This window comes from Ranitomeya imitator, chromosome 3 (genome assembly GCF_032444005.1).
Source record: "Ranitomeya imitator isolate aRanImi1 chromosome 3, aRanImi1.pri, whole genome shotgun sequence".
NCBI lineage: Eukaryota > Metazoa > Chordata > Amphibia > Anura > Dendrobatidae > Ranitomeya > Ranitomeya imitator.
Window position 1 is genome coordinate 539,727,246 of NC_091284.1, and position 14,464 is coordinate 539,741,709.

At 40.6% G+C, this 14,464-nt stretch overlaps 1 protein-coding gene across 2 annotated transcripts in view; it reads right to left on the reverse strand.

Moving 5' to 3' along the window:
• Positions 1-14,464, reverse strand: part of OCA2 (OCA2 melanosomal transmembrane protein) — an 809,946-nt gene that overhangs the window by 67,930 nt on the left and 727,552 nt on the right. For both annotated transcript variants that reach the window (XM_069757832.1, XM_069757833.1), the window contains one exon: positions 6,567-6,660. In XM_069757832.1, coding sequence (XP_069613933.1) covers positions 6,567-6,660 — 94 coding nt within the window. The remainder of the gene's footprint in view (positions 1-6,566; positions 6,661-14,464) is intronic.

Below are 14,464 nucleotides of genomic sequence, written 5' to 3' on the forward strand. Positions count from 1 at the left end.
ACAGCATGCAGTGCACTCGAAGTTTTAGACTGCACACCCCTTAAAGAGTAGAGTTAAAGGGAAGTATAATTCTTCATCTTCCAAGTGCCCTCTTATTAGTATGTTGTAATAGTATACATATTTTCATAAATTTGTCTTTTTACAGTATGGGACAGAAAAGTCTTTGCTTAAAAGGGGCTGTCCAATTAAGTTATCACCCATCTATAAAATACAATCCCCCATCACAAAACAGGGCACATTTATCTCTGCTAAAATGGAGCAGCAGTACACATGTCCGATCTCCTCTTCTCCATTCATTCCCTACAGGTTGCCAAATGCAGCTCAGCTTTTTACAGCCGCCCCAAAAAGAATGAATGGAGTGGTGGTCACACGTTTGCACTGATGCTTCATTCTAAACAGAAATAAAAGTTCTTCATCCTGCCCATTGGCGAGGCTCACAACAGCCAAAGCCCCACCACTCTATGACTTATCTTGTGAATAGGTAATAACTTATCTTTACTGGACAATCCCTTTAATTTCTTAAACTATTAGCATAATAGAAAAGCAAAAAGTGATACCCAAATATTGCACTAAATGAGCTATATCTTACATATGCTACTGCCTTTGTGGTGCCCCAGGGACCTGGTTGTCACAGTAGCATTGCTTTCCTCATGGGGAGAGTGATGGTACGCTTGAAGGCAAGAAGGGATAATTGCAACCAGGTACCACAAACATGCAACACATTCACACTCCAGGCCACAAGGGGGAGCTTTTGATCCTACTTGCTAGGTGACTCCATATATATATATATATATATATATATATATATATATCTGGTAGTCTGTAGGGAGAGTTGAGTTCAGTCTTGCCAGGAAACAGACTGTATCAGTCTGAGGCAGAGGAAGGTTTTCTGGAGCTGTGCCGCTGCAGTGCAGCAGTTACTGGAAAGAGACATTTAGAAGGCCGAAATGATTGCAGTGAACTTGCAGGAGAGCAAAGCACAGGAGAAGATATTAGGGGGAGACCAGCCCCATGCAGGCTGCCTCCTTCTGAGGTGCAGAGACCGGTAGCCGGAACACCAAGGTTGTAAGGACCTCTATAACTTACATCAGAGACCGGCAAGACAGCCGAAGTTTAAGTTACCTGTCTGACCTAACACCCAGGAGGCACGGTGGCACCCCTCAGAGGCCGGGGCATGCTAGAGTCCCTATAAACAGCCTCAAGCCACCAGTCATACGGGTTATGTCCTATCCTATCTGGGGGACAGAGAAAGAGAGATAACATCTGTGAGGACCTTATATGAAGCTTTAAGCAGTAAGGGACTACACCACCAAGGCGCTAGAGGAAAGCTTTTGATTTCCATCTGCGTAAGGAGAGTCCTAACTTGCCTCCAAGCCAGCCAGACCCTGCCTGCCCTATGATCTGATGCTCTGGACTGTGGATGCTGAAGTCTTCAGTAAACCAAGGTAAAGAGACTACAACCTTGTGTCCTCGTTCTTTACTGCACTCCTCACCATCTTCCATCTACACTACAGGAGCCCTGGGGATACACTTCACCTGTGGGAAGTTATACCATCTAGCTGCCATAACATCACCCCAGAGGACCCCTTAAAGCAGCGTCGGTCCCCATTGACTGAACACCACGGGTGGCGTCACGAGCATAAACTTTATTCCCCTTTAAAGACCTTCCCCTTTAATGTTGATGCCCAGGGCCACGGACCGGGTAGCCATCCCCTTGTGAACCGCAGGACCCGGTACCGAGTACTCCACAGCCCTGTGGGAGCGTCAACTTCTTCCATGTTTTGCATAACCTTGTGCTAATCTTTGCAGAAAAATAAAATCAGAACTATGTTTAATCACATAGCATCAACTTGATAGTAAGACAATACTTAACTTACTCACATAAGCACACAAAATAATGTAAAGTCAAAGACGTTTAATCCAAATGTCCCCCCCAAGAAGCTTTGAGATATGCAGGGGAGTACATCAAACTTAAGGGACCCCATAAACTTTTAATTGGGCCCCTCCTGCAAAAAATAAATACACATTCAGTGGCATAGGCAGGATCAGATCTTTCAACTTTTATAAATAAGGATGTGTACTACAACACCTGCAATGTAATTATAGCCCTATTGAAGCCCCTATTCATGTTCGCACCAAAGAAACCCGTTTTATTGTTGTTATATAATTTGATTCTCTCAAAATGTCCCTACACAAAGTATACTATCCCGACACCTTTCAGTATAATGGGCCACCTCAGCATGATGCCCTCACAGCTATTATTCAGTATGAAACCCCATACAGTATCATTATGCCCACAATCCTCACACGCACTATAACGGCCCTTAAGTTTGATGCCCCCACAGTCCCCCACTCCACACAATATCATGGTCAACACAGCATCCTACACTGTCTGATGCTCCTACAAACCCCCCTCAGTATGATCATCCCCTCACTATGATACCGCAAAGTCCCCCAACTCACACAGTATCGTAGTCCCCACAGCACCTTCCACAGTATGATGGCCCCCAATGCCAGCTGCCACTCATTATATCCCCCAACATCCGTCCCACTCAACATGATAGCCCCACAACACTTCCATTAGCATGAGGATTCCCACAGTCCACCCCCAAATCATAATGATTGTCACAATGCCAGCCCCTCACTCAGTATGATGTTTTCATATGCCAGCCCCCACTCAGTATTACATTCCCTATAGCCCACCCCCTTTCAACCTGTCTCGGTATGGCCCCCAATGACAGCCCATCCCTCCGCTCAATATGATCAAATTGCAGGTCCCCACAGATGTGAACATAAAAAATAAAAACTCACTACTCACTTTTCCCGGGACATTCTGCTCCGGTCTGTGCAATGTGAATACCAAGGCTCCATATTGAAGGTGAGATGTAGTGACATCACTATACCTGCGGTGCACATAGTCTCAGACTCAGGCACCAGCTGAATGGTGAATTGTGTAGCCTGCAGCTCCCTGACCCAATATTCTATTCAACAGTTTCTGTGTCCTGAGGATGCAGATGCCCTTAAAATTGTGATGATGGGCGAGGGGAGGGGTAAGTGCCAAACAGTGTCACACCCTCTTCTCCCCTCTTGTCTTACGGGCCCCATAGCAACCATATGGTCTCTCGCTATAGTCAATATGCCTCTGATTCACAACATATATGGTGTATACATTTAACTCGTATGCTAAATGGGTCCATAGACCCCCTAAAAACTCAAAACCCACGTATTATTGTGTGTATTAGACAGACATACTTATAATATATATATATCACAATACATTTCAGCCAAATTCTTTTATTTGATCACAGTGCACATTCTTAATTGCCATTTCTAAAATGTAAGTTGAAACTAGCAGTTAACGACAAATTGTCTGAATTTCAGTAGTATTATAAATTTTCTATTAACATTATGCAAGAGTAAAATGTTAGATATCTTCAAGACAAGTGTTGGATTTCAGCGCTGCATACAATTTCAGTACAGAAATGTAATGAGCCATGAGAATTTTTTAGCAGCCAGGCTTAAAGTAGTCTACTGTGAACACAGCCATATATACTGGTCTCCAGTGAGAAAACAGCTGCAATGTTTGGAGATTGATTACTAGTAGCATAACATTTAATCTTATTTCTTACTGTGAAAGTCGTTTGCTAATATTTTGAAACTTAACAGTCTATGGCTTGTATTTAACATCAATCTTTTTTTTATGGCTGAGAGACTTGTATTTGTATTCCAAAGATGGAAAATCAATATAACCACAGTAAAAAGTGGTTCCGTAGCATCTTTCCTCCAATACAATCATTCATTTTACAGTTCTATCAGTGATGTTCATCTTTGCATCTCGGGGCTCCAAACTTCAAATGTTATCAGTCACTGAAAATGTTTTCTATCATACTGAACCCTGAATCGAGCGTGCATAAATACCGAATCTCTAGAGTAAAACCTCACAACAATCACTCGCCCAACTGCGTATGCACTTTAGTTTTTCTATTCTTTTTATTTGCTATTGTTTCCATGAAGTATATTTACACACACTAATGGAATGCCATTAAGAAAATCTGATTTTAAGCTATCTACTAAGAGGTTTGAATTCTCATGAGTAATATTTCACACGTCTTATGTATAGCATAAACTAAATCACATGATAAAACAACAGTTTGAAATTCCATTAATCCTGCTAACAAGTGGGATCGGAAGGTACAACTAAAAGCATTGCCTGCTTTATTGGTCACCATTAACAAAAAGGGATAAATTGAACTACCTACTGTGAATAATTTTGTTAAAAGTATCTAGCGTGGATTTTCAGAAGCTAAAACAATCTGTTTTCTGTGATAACGTGTACACTTTAAAAAAGCATATATTAATGCACCTTGAATTACTTATAAAGCATACTGATGGGAAACAAATTATAACTTTCAGAGAATGGTTTCTGTGAACATTTTGTTCTCTTTGAGCGTCAAAGCTTGTGGCATATTCCTTAACAAAAGACACCCAGCTGGTTGTGCCATTCCCTACAGATACAGTCAATGTTTCTTTATTTACCAGCATTTGCAGAATATAAAGGATTTCTGAACCTCAAATAGAATGTTTGTTCCAATCACTTTATATATTATTTAAATATATTTTATATTACATGTAGAAACATTGAATAAGCACAGTTTCCGTTCGATGCAATTGGAAATTCCATAAATTACTGCAATTACAAGGTTAATTCATTTGAAGTTTAAAAAATCATGAATGGACACATAACCACTCACCACCCCACCATCATCAAAACTCAAAAATGGGCATAACAAACAATATTTATTGCAAAATAAAACCACAAATTAGGGCTTATGTTTGGTGGTAACCGAGAAAATGGGACAGCCATAAATAGGGTAAGTGATACTCTATACTGCAAATGCTATTTTTTTACCTTAAAGGAGTTTTCCCATGTCCAAGATCCTATCCCAATATGTAGTAGGTGTAATAGTAATAATATTAGCAAATACCTCCAATTAGAAATGTAGTATAGTTTTTCTAATTCACTATGTCTCTTTCCTCATGCGCAGGCATTGCAGGACCTAAGGTATCCATGGTTACAACCACTGATATAGTAGTGATAGATAGTTGCAATTGGTCATAACCATGGAAACCTAAGGTTCTGCAATGCCTGCACATGAGAAAAGACATTGCGAATCAGAAAAACTACAAAACATTACTAATTGGAAATATTTGCTAATATTATTATTATTACACCTACTACATATTGGGATAGGATCTTGGAGACGGGAATACCCCTTTAACTGTACCTTAAGTCTAAAGTTGTTGAATAGGAGACAGCATATGGGAATGATGAGATTTATAGTAAAGAAATAAAGTCAGGAATTAGTGTTATTCTGTATAAATCTGTTCTGTGATACAAACACAGCTAGTGGCAACAGTGACAAGAAATTTGCTTAGGATCACACTTTCTTGCAGTAAACGCTTTAATAATGTGGCAAATCTTATTAAAAAATGGCCATTATAAAAATATAGATAAATTGTTAAAATAAATTATTTTGACTTGATCAATAATGATGTCACAAGTATAGTTTTGGGGGGCACATTTGGAAAATGACATTGCAGGGTTTTTTTTTGGTTTGTTTTGTTTTTTTACGGGCGCCATTGCTAGCCAACACTGACTCTCCAACTCGACTATAAGGATCATATGGATGGCAAAAAACATCAGAACCTCAGGAATGACTGTTTAAGCATCTAATCATTTGACTCAAAGGTTGTCCTGTTTCAAGCATCCCAGAAAGTGATAGTTTCATGAAATGCTGCAGCAAACACTGCAAACCCTAATATACAATTATTTGCTATTTCAAACCATAATTAAATTTAAAGAGTTTGTCACAAAATATTACAATCCAAGCTGCATGCATTGCTTAACAGATCTTATCTCTTATGATACTGGTGCACTTACTTTAATGGTCTATTAATGGAAAACAATAAAACCCCTTTTTCGCACCTAATTTTTTTAAATATGCCTTTTAAAATGTGCTGCAGCTCAAATGCTTACATTAATATCAAGATTATACAGCAATTCTCACACGAATTTGCAAAATAAGTGCATCAGGGCTACAAGATCTATTTAAAGGGAATCTATCAGCAGATATTTGCTGTGTAATCTGATAAAAGCACGATGTAGGGGCTGGGAACCTGATTTCAGTGAAGTGTCACTTACTAGGCTCTGCGTTATTTCAATGAAATCAGTATTGAAACCAGTGTTTATCAGTTAGAGACCATGAGTAAATGACTAGTTGTCTTGTGACACCTAGTCCTCATGCACTGAGAAACCGCGCTCCACCACGGATTAGCAGCTTTTTATCAATGTACAGAATATACAGAAAGCTGGAAAAGTTTTATAGAGCGCAGTATTCAGAGCACTGCTAGATCTGCAGTAGTGAAAATGGATTGTATCAAAATGACACAACGCAGACCAATAAATGACACTGGAATCAGGGACTCAACCCTAGGGTGCGTGTCCCTTGCCATTTACTATTCACAGGACATCAACAAAATAGATTTAAAATAAAACTGAAGCAAACCTGAAAAATTCCATAAAGGAAAATCCATATCCATGCTGTTCTGCAATCCCAGCACATACAACATTTGCTGATGCCCCAATTAGTGTTCCATTTCCTGCAAGTAGAGAACATGTTCAGTATATCAATATAAATGAGTGGTTCAAGCCAATTATGTAGAAAATGCCTAATTCCTTCCTACTCTTAGATTATTAGATAAAATCATCTCTCAAGCATGAATACTTTTTCTATTAATTTACTAATTTGACTTCTTGTAATGCAATTGAACACAATGAATAATTGCTAAAGAAAAAGATCTTTATCTCAAATTCTAGATTCAACCATTCTTGAGGCATCCTGTTTATATCAACCACATTGCACACCTGACCAGATACTGAAAATACATCCTTATGGATTCATTTTTTTCTGTTCTTTTACACAAACCATACAACCTAATATAGTTTGGCAAGTTAAAGATTTTCCTGTGCCCATGTGGATATCCTTTTAGCACTTGGAGACTGGGCTTTAAGGAGCAGTCAAAAGAGTGGAGGTACAGTGGTTCTCCTTATCCAAAAAAATTCAAGGTGCAAAGATGATGGCGTCTGTGTTCTCGAATAAGGAGGGCGTGCTGCTAGTGGACTACCTTCAAAAGGGTTCCACCATCAATGCAAGGTACTACACTGAACTTTTGGACCAATTGAGGACAGCTCTGAAGGCCAAAAGGCGCGGCAAGCTATCCAAGGAATTTTGTTCCTGCAAGATAACATCTCCGCTCACACTGCAAAAGCGACCAAGGCAAAACTGGTGGAGCTGGGCTTCCAGTTGGTTGACCACCCACATTATTCGCCAGATCTAGCTCCCTCCGACACAGCATGGGGTACCAAATATCACACCATTTCTGATGCCATAGGTGTTACGGATGCCTGGTTTGAGGCCCAGCCCAAATCCTTCTTTTTTCAAGGTTTACAGAACTTGGAATACTGATGTAAGAAGTGTGTTGACATCAGTGGAGAGTATGTGGAATAAATGTAAAGTTTCATCTACCTAGCTCGTATCTTTCTGGATAAAGCCATAGACTTATCAGCAGCCACTGGTATTGTCTGTGTCTGTGTGACAATATGGAAGATTGATGCAAAACTGTCTAAAAGATCCGTTATCTTTGTTGCCCATTACAACCAATACCAGAACAGCTTTCATTTAACCAAAGCAACTTTAGAAGTGAAGGCTGAACGCTGATTAGATTCTTTTTAGCAATTTAATAATTGAGGCCCATTATGTCTAGACAGTAATTTAGAATAAATAGAGGTTATAAATATAATCCTGTGGTGTAAGATTTTTTTTGAACCAGTAAAAACTAAAAATTTACATAAACCAAATAAAATATTTGGAAAACTTACAGAAAAATGTTGTGCTTCACAGATAATTGATATATATAGATTTTATTTTTGCCTTGGATTCTATGTTTTATGGCTGCCCAGCTGTACAGTCTACCTCAGGTAACAATATTGAGCAGCAACATCAATATGAATGTTTACACCAAAAAGCAAAAATGCTAGTACTGCTGTTTGCTAAAAATTTCCATAATTTTACTAAAGATTTTTGACCAACATCTACCTATTTTTGGACACATAACATTTTTTGATCGCTTTCTATTCTGATTTTTGGGAGGCAGAATGAAAAAAGAAAAAACAGCAATTCAAGAATTGTTTTTTTTTCCAGTATTTTTATGCCTTTCATCATATGGTAAAAGTGATAAAGCTGCTTTATTCTTGGGGTCAGTAGGATTACAGCGATACAACATTTATATTTTTTTTCTATGTTTTGCCGCTTTTACACAACACATTTATAAAAAAAAATAAAAAGAATTGTTTTTGCATCAGTATATTCTGAGAGCTGTAACATACAGCTGTAGGGTTGCTTAATTTTTCCAGGACAAGATGACATTTTTAGCGACACCATTTTTATTTCAATTTGTCTTTTTGATTGCATTTTAGTACAATTTTTTTTGGTGGTATGATGAAAAAATAAAAAAGCATAGTATTTTTGGCACTTTTTTAATTTTTGTGTTAAATAGTGTGACAGTTTTATATTCTGGACAGTTCCAGATGCAGTTATACCAAATGTGTATTTTTTTTAAAATGGGACTTTAACATTAATCAGCCTAATCGCTGGTATAATGCATAAACCAGACAGTGAGACACGGACAGAATTTTATTTGCAGGTTTAAACTGAATTTGTATTTGGACCATATTTTACTTCTAGATTTTGGCGTGCAGATGTAAAAGAAGCATTTATTTTGAAACAGATTAAACCGATTTCAAACAAAGTATATTTTATAAATGCTGCAAAGTTATAGAGACTGGATTTTTTGAAGCTTGGATTGAATCTTATTTAGGGCATTGCAGATAAAAAGATTAATATACAGAATGTCTTCTTTTTTGAAGCTGCAGTACATCAAATTACCAGTGACCCAGGTTTTCTATAGCCTGGAGGCATACTTTGTTCATGAGCATTAAAGCCAGTGTTCTGAATGTTATTATATTGGAAGTCCATTTTTTTAAAGTGTCAAATGCAAAATCAAGGATAATTTCTGCTGTCTTAAGAGCCGACTACTGCACCTACTATTAAATATTACTTTTTCTTAAGAGTAAAAGATGCAAGTTTTAAATGCACAGGAAAGTGCTCCTAAAACAAAGAAACATTTATTTAAGGCAAATGCTTTGTAATTCTAATACAAATTATATTCATGCAAAATAATAATCAAATAAAAATGTACTTTTCAATGCAGTAGATCATAAAATTAAGGATTTTCATTTACACTACAATGTATGTAAATCGTTAAGGGGAATTAGCATTATGCAATTAAATTATATACCGTATTTGGATTCCTTTCTTACTAAAGTAACTTTCACAATATAGTATATGCTATTCAAATACGGTAATTTCTTTATAAATCAAAATGAAGCATGTAAGCTGCACTACACACCTACTGTACATGCAGCTACGATCACAAGCCCTTGAAAAACATGGCTTTCCTTCTAGATTAAATACAATACTAAATATAGAAAGCAAAAAATAAAAAATAAAATGAGATACAAATTAAGCCAGTTTATACTGCATGACTTTTCTACTTTAACAACTTTGTTCCTTTACTATCAATTAAGGAGCAAGATTTTATAAAACCATACTAGTGCAAAGCCTTTGCCTGTACTTGCCTTTCTTCAATTTACCAATCTGAACCTTCTGGCAGGTAGCTTGTGGGTTAATTCCTAATATTGCATTTAATGACCTCCCTGCTTTGAGTCTTAGGGTAAGGGTACCGTCACACTATACGATTTACCTACGATCACGACCAGCGATACGACCTGGCCGTGATCGTAGGTAAATCGTAGTGTGGTCGCTGGGGAGCTGTCACACAGACAGCTCTCCAGCGACCAACGATGCCGAGGTCCCCGGGTAACCAGGGTAAACAGCGGGTTACTAAGCGCAGGACCGCGCTTAGTAACCCGATGTTTACCCTGGTTACAAGCGTAAAACTAAAAAAAAACAAACAGCACATACTTACATTCTGGTGTCCATCAGGTCCCTTGCCGTCTGCTTCCCGCACTCACTGACTGCCGGCCGTAAAGTGAAAGTGAAAGCACAGCCGCTGTGCTCTGCTTTCACTTTACGGCCGGCAGTCACAGTGCGGGAAGCAGATGGCAAGGGACCTGACAGACACCAGAATGTAAGTATGTGCTGTTTGTTTTTTTTTAGTTTTACGCTTGTAACCAGGGTAAACATCGGGTTACTAAGCGCGGCCCTGCGCTTAGTTACCCGATGTTTACCCTGGTTACAAGCGAACGCATCGCTGGATCGCATCGCTAGATCGGTGTCACACACACCGATCTAGCGATGACAGCGGGAGATCCAGCGATGAAACAAAGTTCCAAACGATCTGCTACGACGTACGATTCTCAGCAGGATCCCTGATCGCTGCTGCGTGTCAGACACAGCGATATCGAAACGATATCGCTGGAACGTCACGAATCGTACCGTCGTAGCGATCGAAATGGCAGTGTGTGATGGTACCCTAAGTCTTACATTGTTTAAACACCTCATTCTCGGTTTTCAGTGCCAGTTATAGGTTTAACCTGAACCTGGTTCAGTTCTAATTCTTAATCGTCTTTGATTCTACATGTGATAGCTAGTGATGGACGAGCACTAAAATGCTCGGGTCGAGCAAATTGGAATATTCGGGTACTCGACCTGTGCACCAAGCTCAATGTAAGTCTATGAGAAACCTGGGCCTATTTACCGCGATCCCCCGGGGGTCCTTTTAAGGTCTAAAAACGTCTGAAAATGATGGAAACACTGCTCAAATGACACAGGAACATCATGGGGATCGCCCCTGGAAGCATTTCTGACTCCTAAGTCACAGCTGTAAACAATGTTGTCAGAGTTTCACGCCATTTTTACAGGCGCACTAAAAAACATACAAAAACGAAAGGAAAATGGATTTTGCTGGGAAATATGTTAAGGAATATCTTTTCCAGGGTAATGAATTATATAAAGCAAAATAAGTAACCCCAACCAAAAATGTTCTTCCACCACAAGGGCTATGTTCACAATCAGCGTTTTTGATGCGTTTTTCAACTTTAACATTGCTTTTAACCAATACAAATGCATTCACTGGGAAATGTCATTGTAACATTTAACAACCCTAGCTGGCCATGTGTTGTGTGACACATAAGGAGAAACATCTGGTTTTATTTATGAAGGAGAGACTCAAAGTCACAGCCTATTTTTAGAGGGGCATCAGATGGCTTTAATGTTCATTAAACAGTGTGTCTCCTATACTGTTATTGCCTATGCAGTGAGTGGATGGGCTGCCAAAAATTATGACGCACTCCTATACCCCTTTCATGAGACGTACAGGAGGGCCTCCTGAAAAAATGTTGCAATGAATGCAAGGCCTGCCCTGCCCCAAAGTTACATGCACCCCAATAACAGTTTCTGCAGACGTACTTGAGGGCCTCATGTCAAAATTGTTCCCATTAGAAGAAAGTGTGTCTCCCATACTGTTTTCTTATGCATTGAATGCAAGGCCTGGCTTGTCCCAAAGTTACATGCACCCCAATAAGCCTTTCAGCAGACGTACTTTACCACCTCATGACAAAATTGTTCCCATTTGAAGAAAGTGTGTCTCCCATACTGTTTTCTTGTGCATTGAATGCAAGGCCTGGCAAATCCCAAACTTACATGTACCCCAATAAGCCTTTCAGCAGACTAACTTTACCGACTCATGACAAAATAGTTCCCATTAGAAGAAAGTATGTCTCCCATACTGTTCTCTTATGCATTGAATGCAAGGCCCGCCGTGCATCAATGTTACATGCACTCCAATAACCATTTGAAACCACGTACTGTATGGCCACATGAAACAGAAGTTCACATTATTTTTTTTTTTTTTTAATTACCATAAATTTTGTCCATGAAGTTAATGCAAGGCCTGGGTCTTATATAAAAAAAAAAACATTAAAAAGCAGCGCTTCACCTATACTTGGAATGCCCATACACTAAGAGTAGGAGCTAAGAAACACTTCCCCCTGGGGGGTACACTTTTCTTTTTAATATTATTTACGGGCATCATAACACCTTTTCCCAAAAATTGAGTGACTGTTGCAACGCGGAATAACGTCACCATAGTTCTAGTGGTGGTGCCTGAAGACACGTGGAGGATGTCCTCACATGTCTCTATTCCCAATTTAACCCCTACCCGACCCATGATGCCACGTAGGCGTCATGAAAGTCGGTGCCAATCCGACCCATGACGCCTATGTGGCGTCATGGAAAGATCGCGTCCCTGCAGATCGGGTGAAAGGGTTAACTCCAATTTCACCTGATCTGCAGGGACGGGGGAGTGGTAGTACAGCCCAGGGGGGATGGCTTCACCCCCCCCCGTGGCTATGATCGCTCTAATTGGCTGTTGAGAGTGAAACTGCCAATCAGAGCGATTTGTAATATTTCACCTATTAAAACTGGTGAAATATTACAATCCAGCCATGGCCGATGCTGCAATATCATCGGCCATGGCTGGAAACACTGGTTGCACCTTCCCGCCACCGATCTCCCCCCCAGTCCTCCGATCAGTCCTGTACACAGCTCCGCTCCCCTCCGTCCTCCTGTCCGCTCCCCTCATGCTCTTGTCCGCCCCCCCCGTGCTCCAATCCCACCCCGTGCTCCAATCCACCCCCCCTGCACTCCGATCCACCGCCCCGGTGCTCCAATCCACCCCCGTACTCTGATCCACCCCCCCCGCGCTCCGATCCACCCCCCCATGCTCCGATCCACCCCTGTGCTCCCCCCCACCCCATCATACTTACCTAACCTCCCGGGGTCCGTCCGTCTTCTTCATGGGTGCCGCCATCTTCCAAAATGGCGGGCGCATGCGCACTGCGCCCGCCGAATCTGCCAGCTGGCAGATTCGTTTCAAGTGCATTTTGATCACTGTGATATAACCTTTCACAGTGATCAAAATAAAAAAAATACTAAATGACCCCCCCCCCCCCTTGTCACCCCCATAGGTAGGGACAATAATAAAATAAAGAAATTTTTTTTTTCTTCCACTAAGGTTGGGGTAAGAATTAGGGTTAGGGTTAGGGTTAGGATTTCGGTATGTGCACACATATTCTGGTCCTCTGCGGATTTTTCCGCAGCGGATTTGATAAATCCGCAGTGCTAAAAAACTGCGGATTTACCGCAGTTTTTCTGCGCATTTTGCTGCGGTTTTACAACTGCAGTTTACTATTGGAGCAGTTGTAAAACCGCTGCGGAATCCACAGAAAGAAGTGACATGCTGCGGAATGTAAACCGCTGCGTTTCCGTGCATGTGTACAGCGATTTTTGTTTCCCATAGGTTTACATTGAACTGTAAACTCATGGGAAACTGCTGCGGATCCGCAGCGTTTTCCGCAGTGTGTGTACATACCTTTAGAATTAGGCTGTGTGCACACTGTGCGGATTGGCCGCTGCGGATCCGCAGCAGTGTTCCATCAGGTTTACAGTACCAAGTAAACTTATGGAAAACCAAATCCGTTGTGCCCATGGTGCGGAAAATACCGCGCGGAAACGCTGCATTGTATTTTCCGCAGCATGTCAATTCTTTGTGAGGATTCCGCAGCGTTTTACACCTGTTCCTCAATAGGACTCCGCAGGTGAAATCCGCCCAAAAAACGCTGGAAATCCGCAGGTAAAATGCAGTGCCTTTTACCCATGGATTTTTCAAAAATGGTGCTGAAAAATCTCACACGAATCCGCAACGTGGGCACATAGCCTTAGGGTTAGGGTTGGAATTAGGGTTGTGGTTAGGGTTGTGATTAGGGTTATGGCTACAGTTGGGATTAGGGTTAGGGGTGTGTTGGGGTTAGTGTTGGAGGTAGAATTGAGGGGTTTCCACTGTTTAGGCATATCAGGGGTCTCCAAACGCAACATGGCGCCACCATTGATTCCAGCCAATCTTGTATTCAAAAAGTCAAATGGTGCTCCCTCACTTCCGAGCCCTGACGTGTGCCCAAATAGTGGTTTACCCCCACATATGGGGTACCAGCATACTCAGGACAAACTGTGCAACAATTATTGGGGTCCAATTTCTCCAGTTACCTTTGTGAAAATAAAAAATTGTTGCTAAAACATCATTTTTGAGGAAAGAAAAATGATTTTTTATTTTCACGGCTCTGCTTTATAAACTTCTGTGAAGCACTTTGGGGTTCAAAGTGCTCACCACACATCTAGATAAGTTCCTTTGGGGGTCTAGTTTCCAGAATGGGGTCAATTGTGGGGAGTTTCTGCTGTTTAGGCACATCAGGGGCTCTGCAAATGCAACGTGACGCCCGCAGAGCATTCCATCCAAGTCTGCATTTCAAAACATCACTACTTCCCTT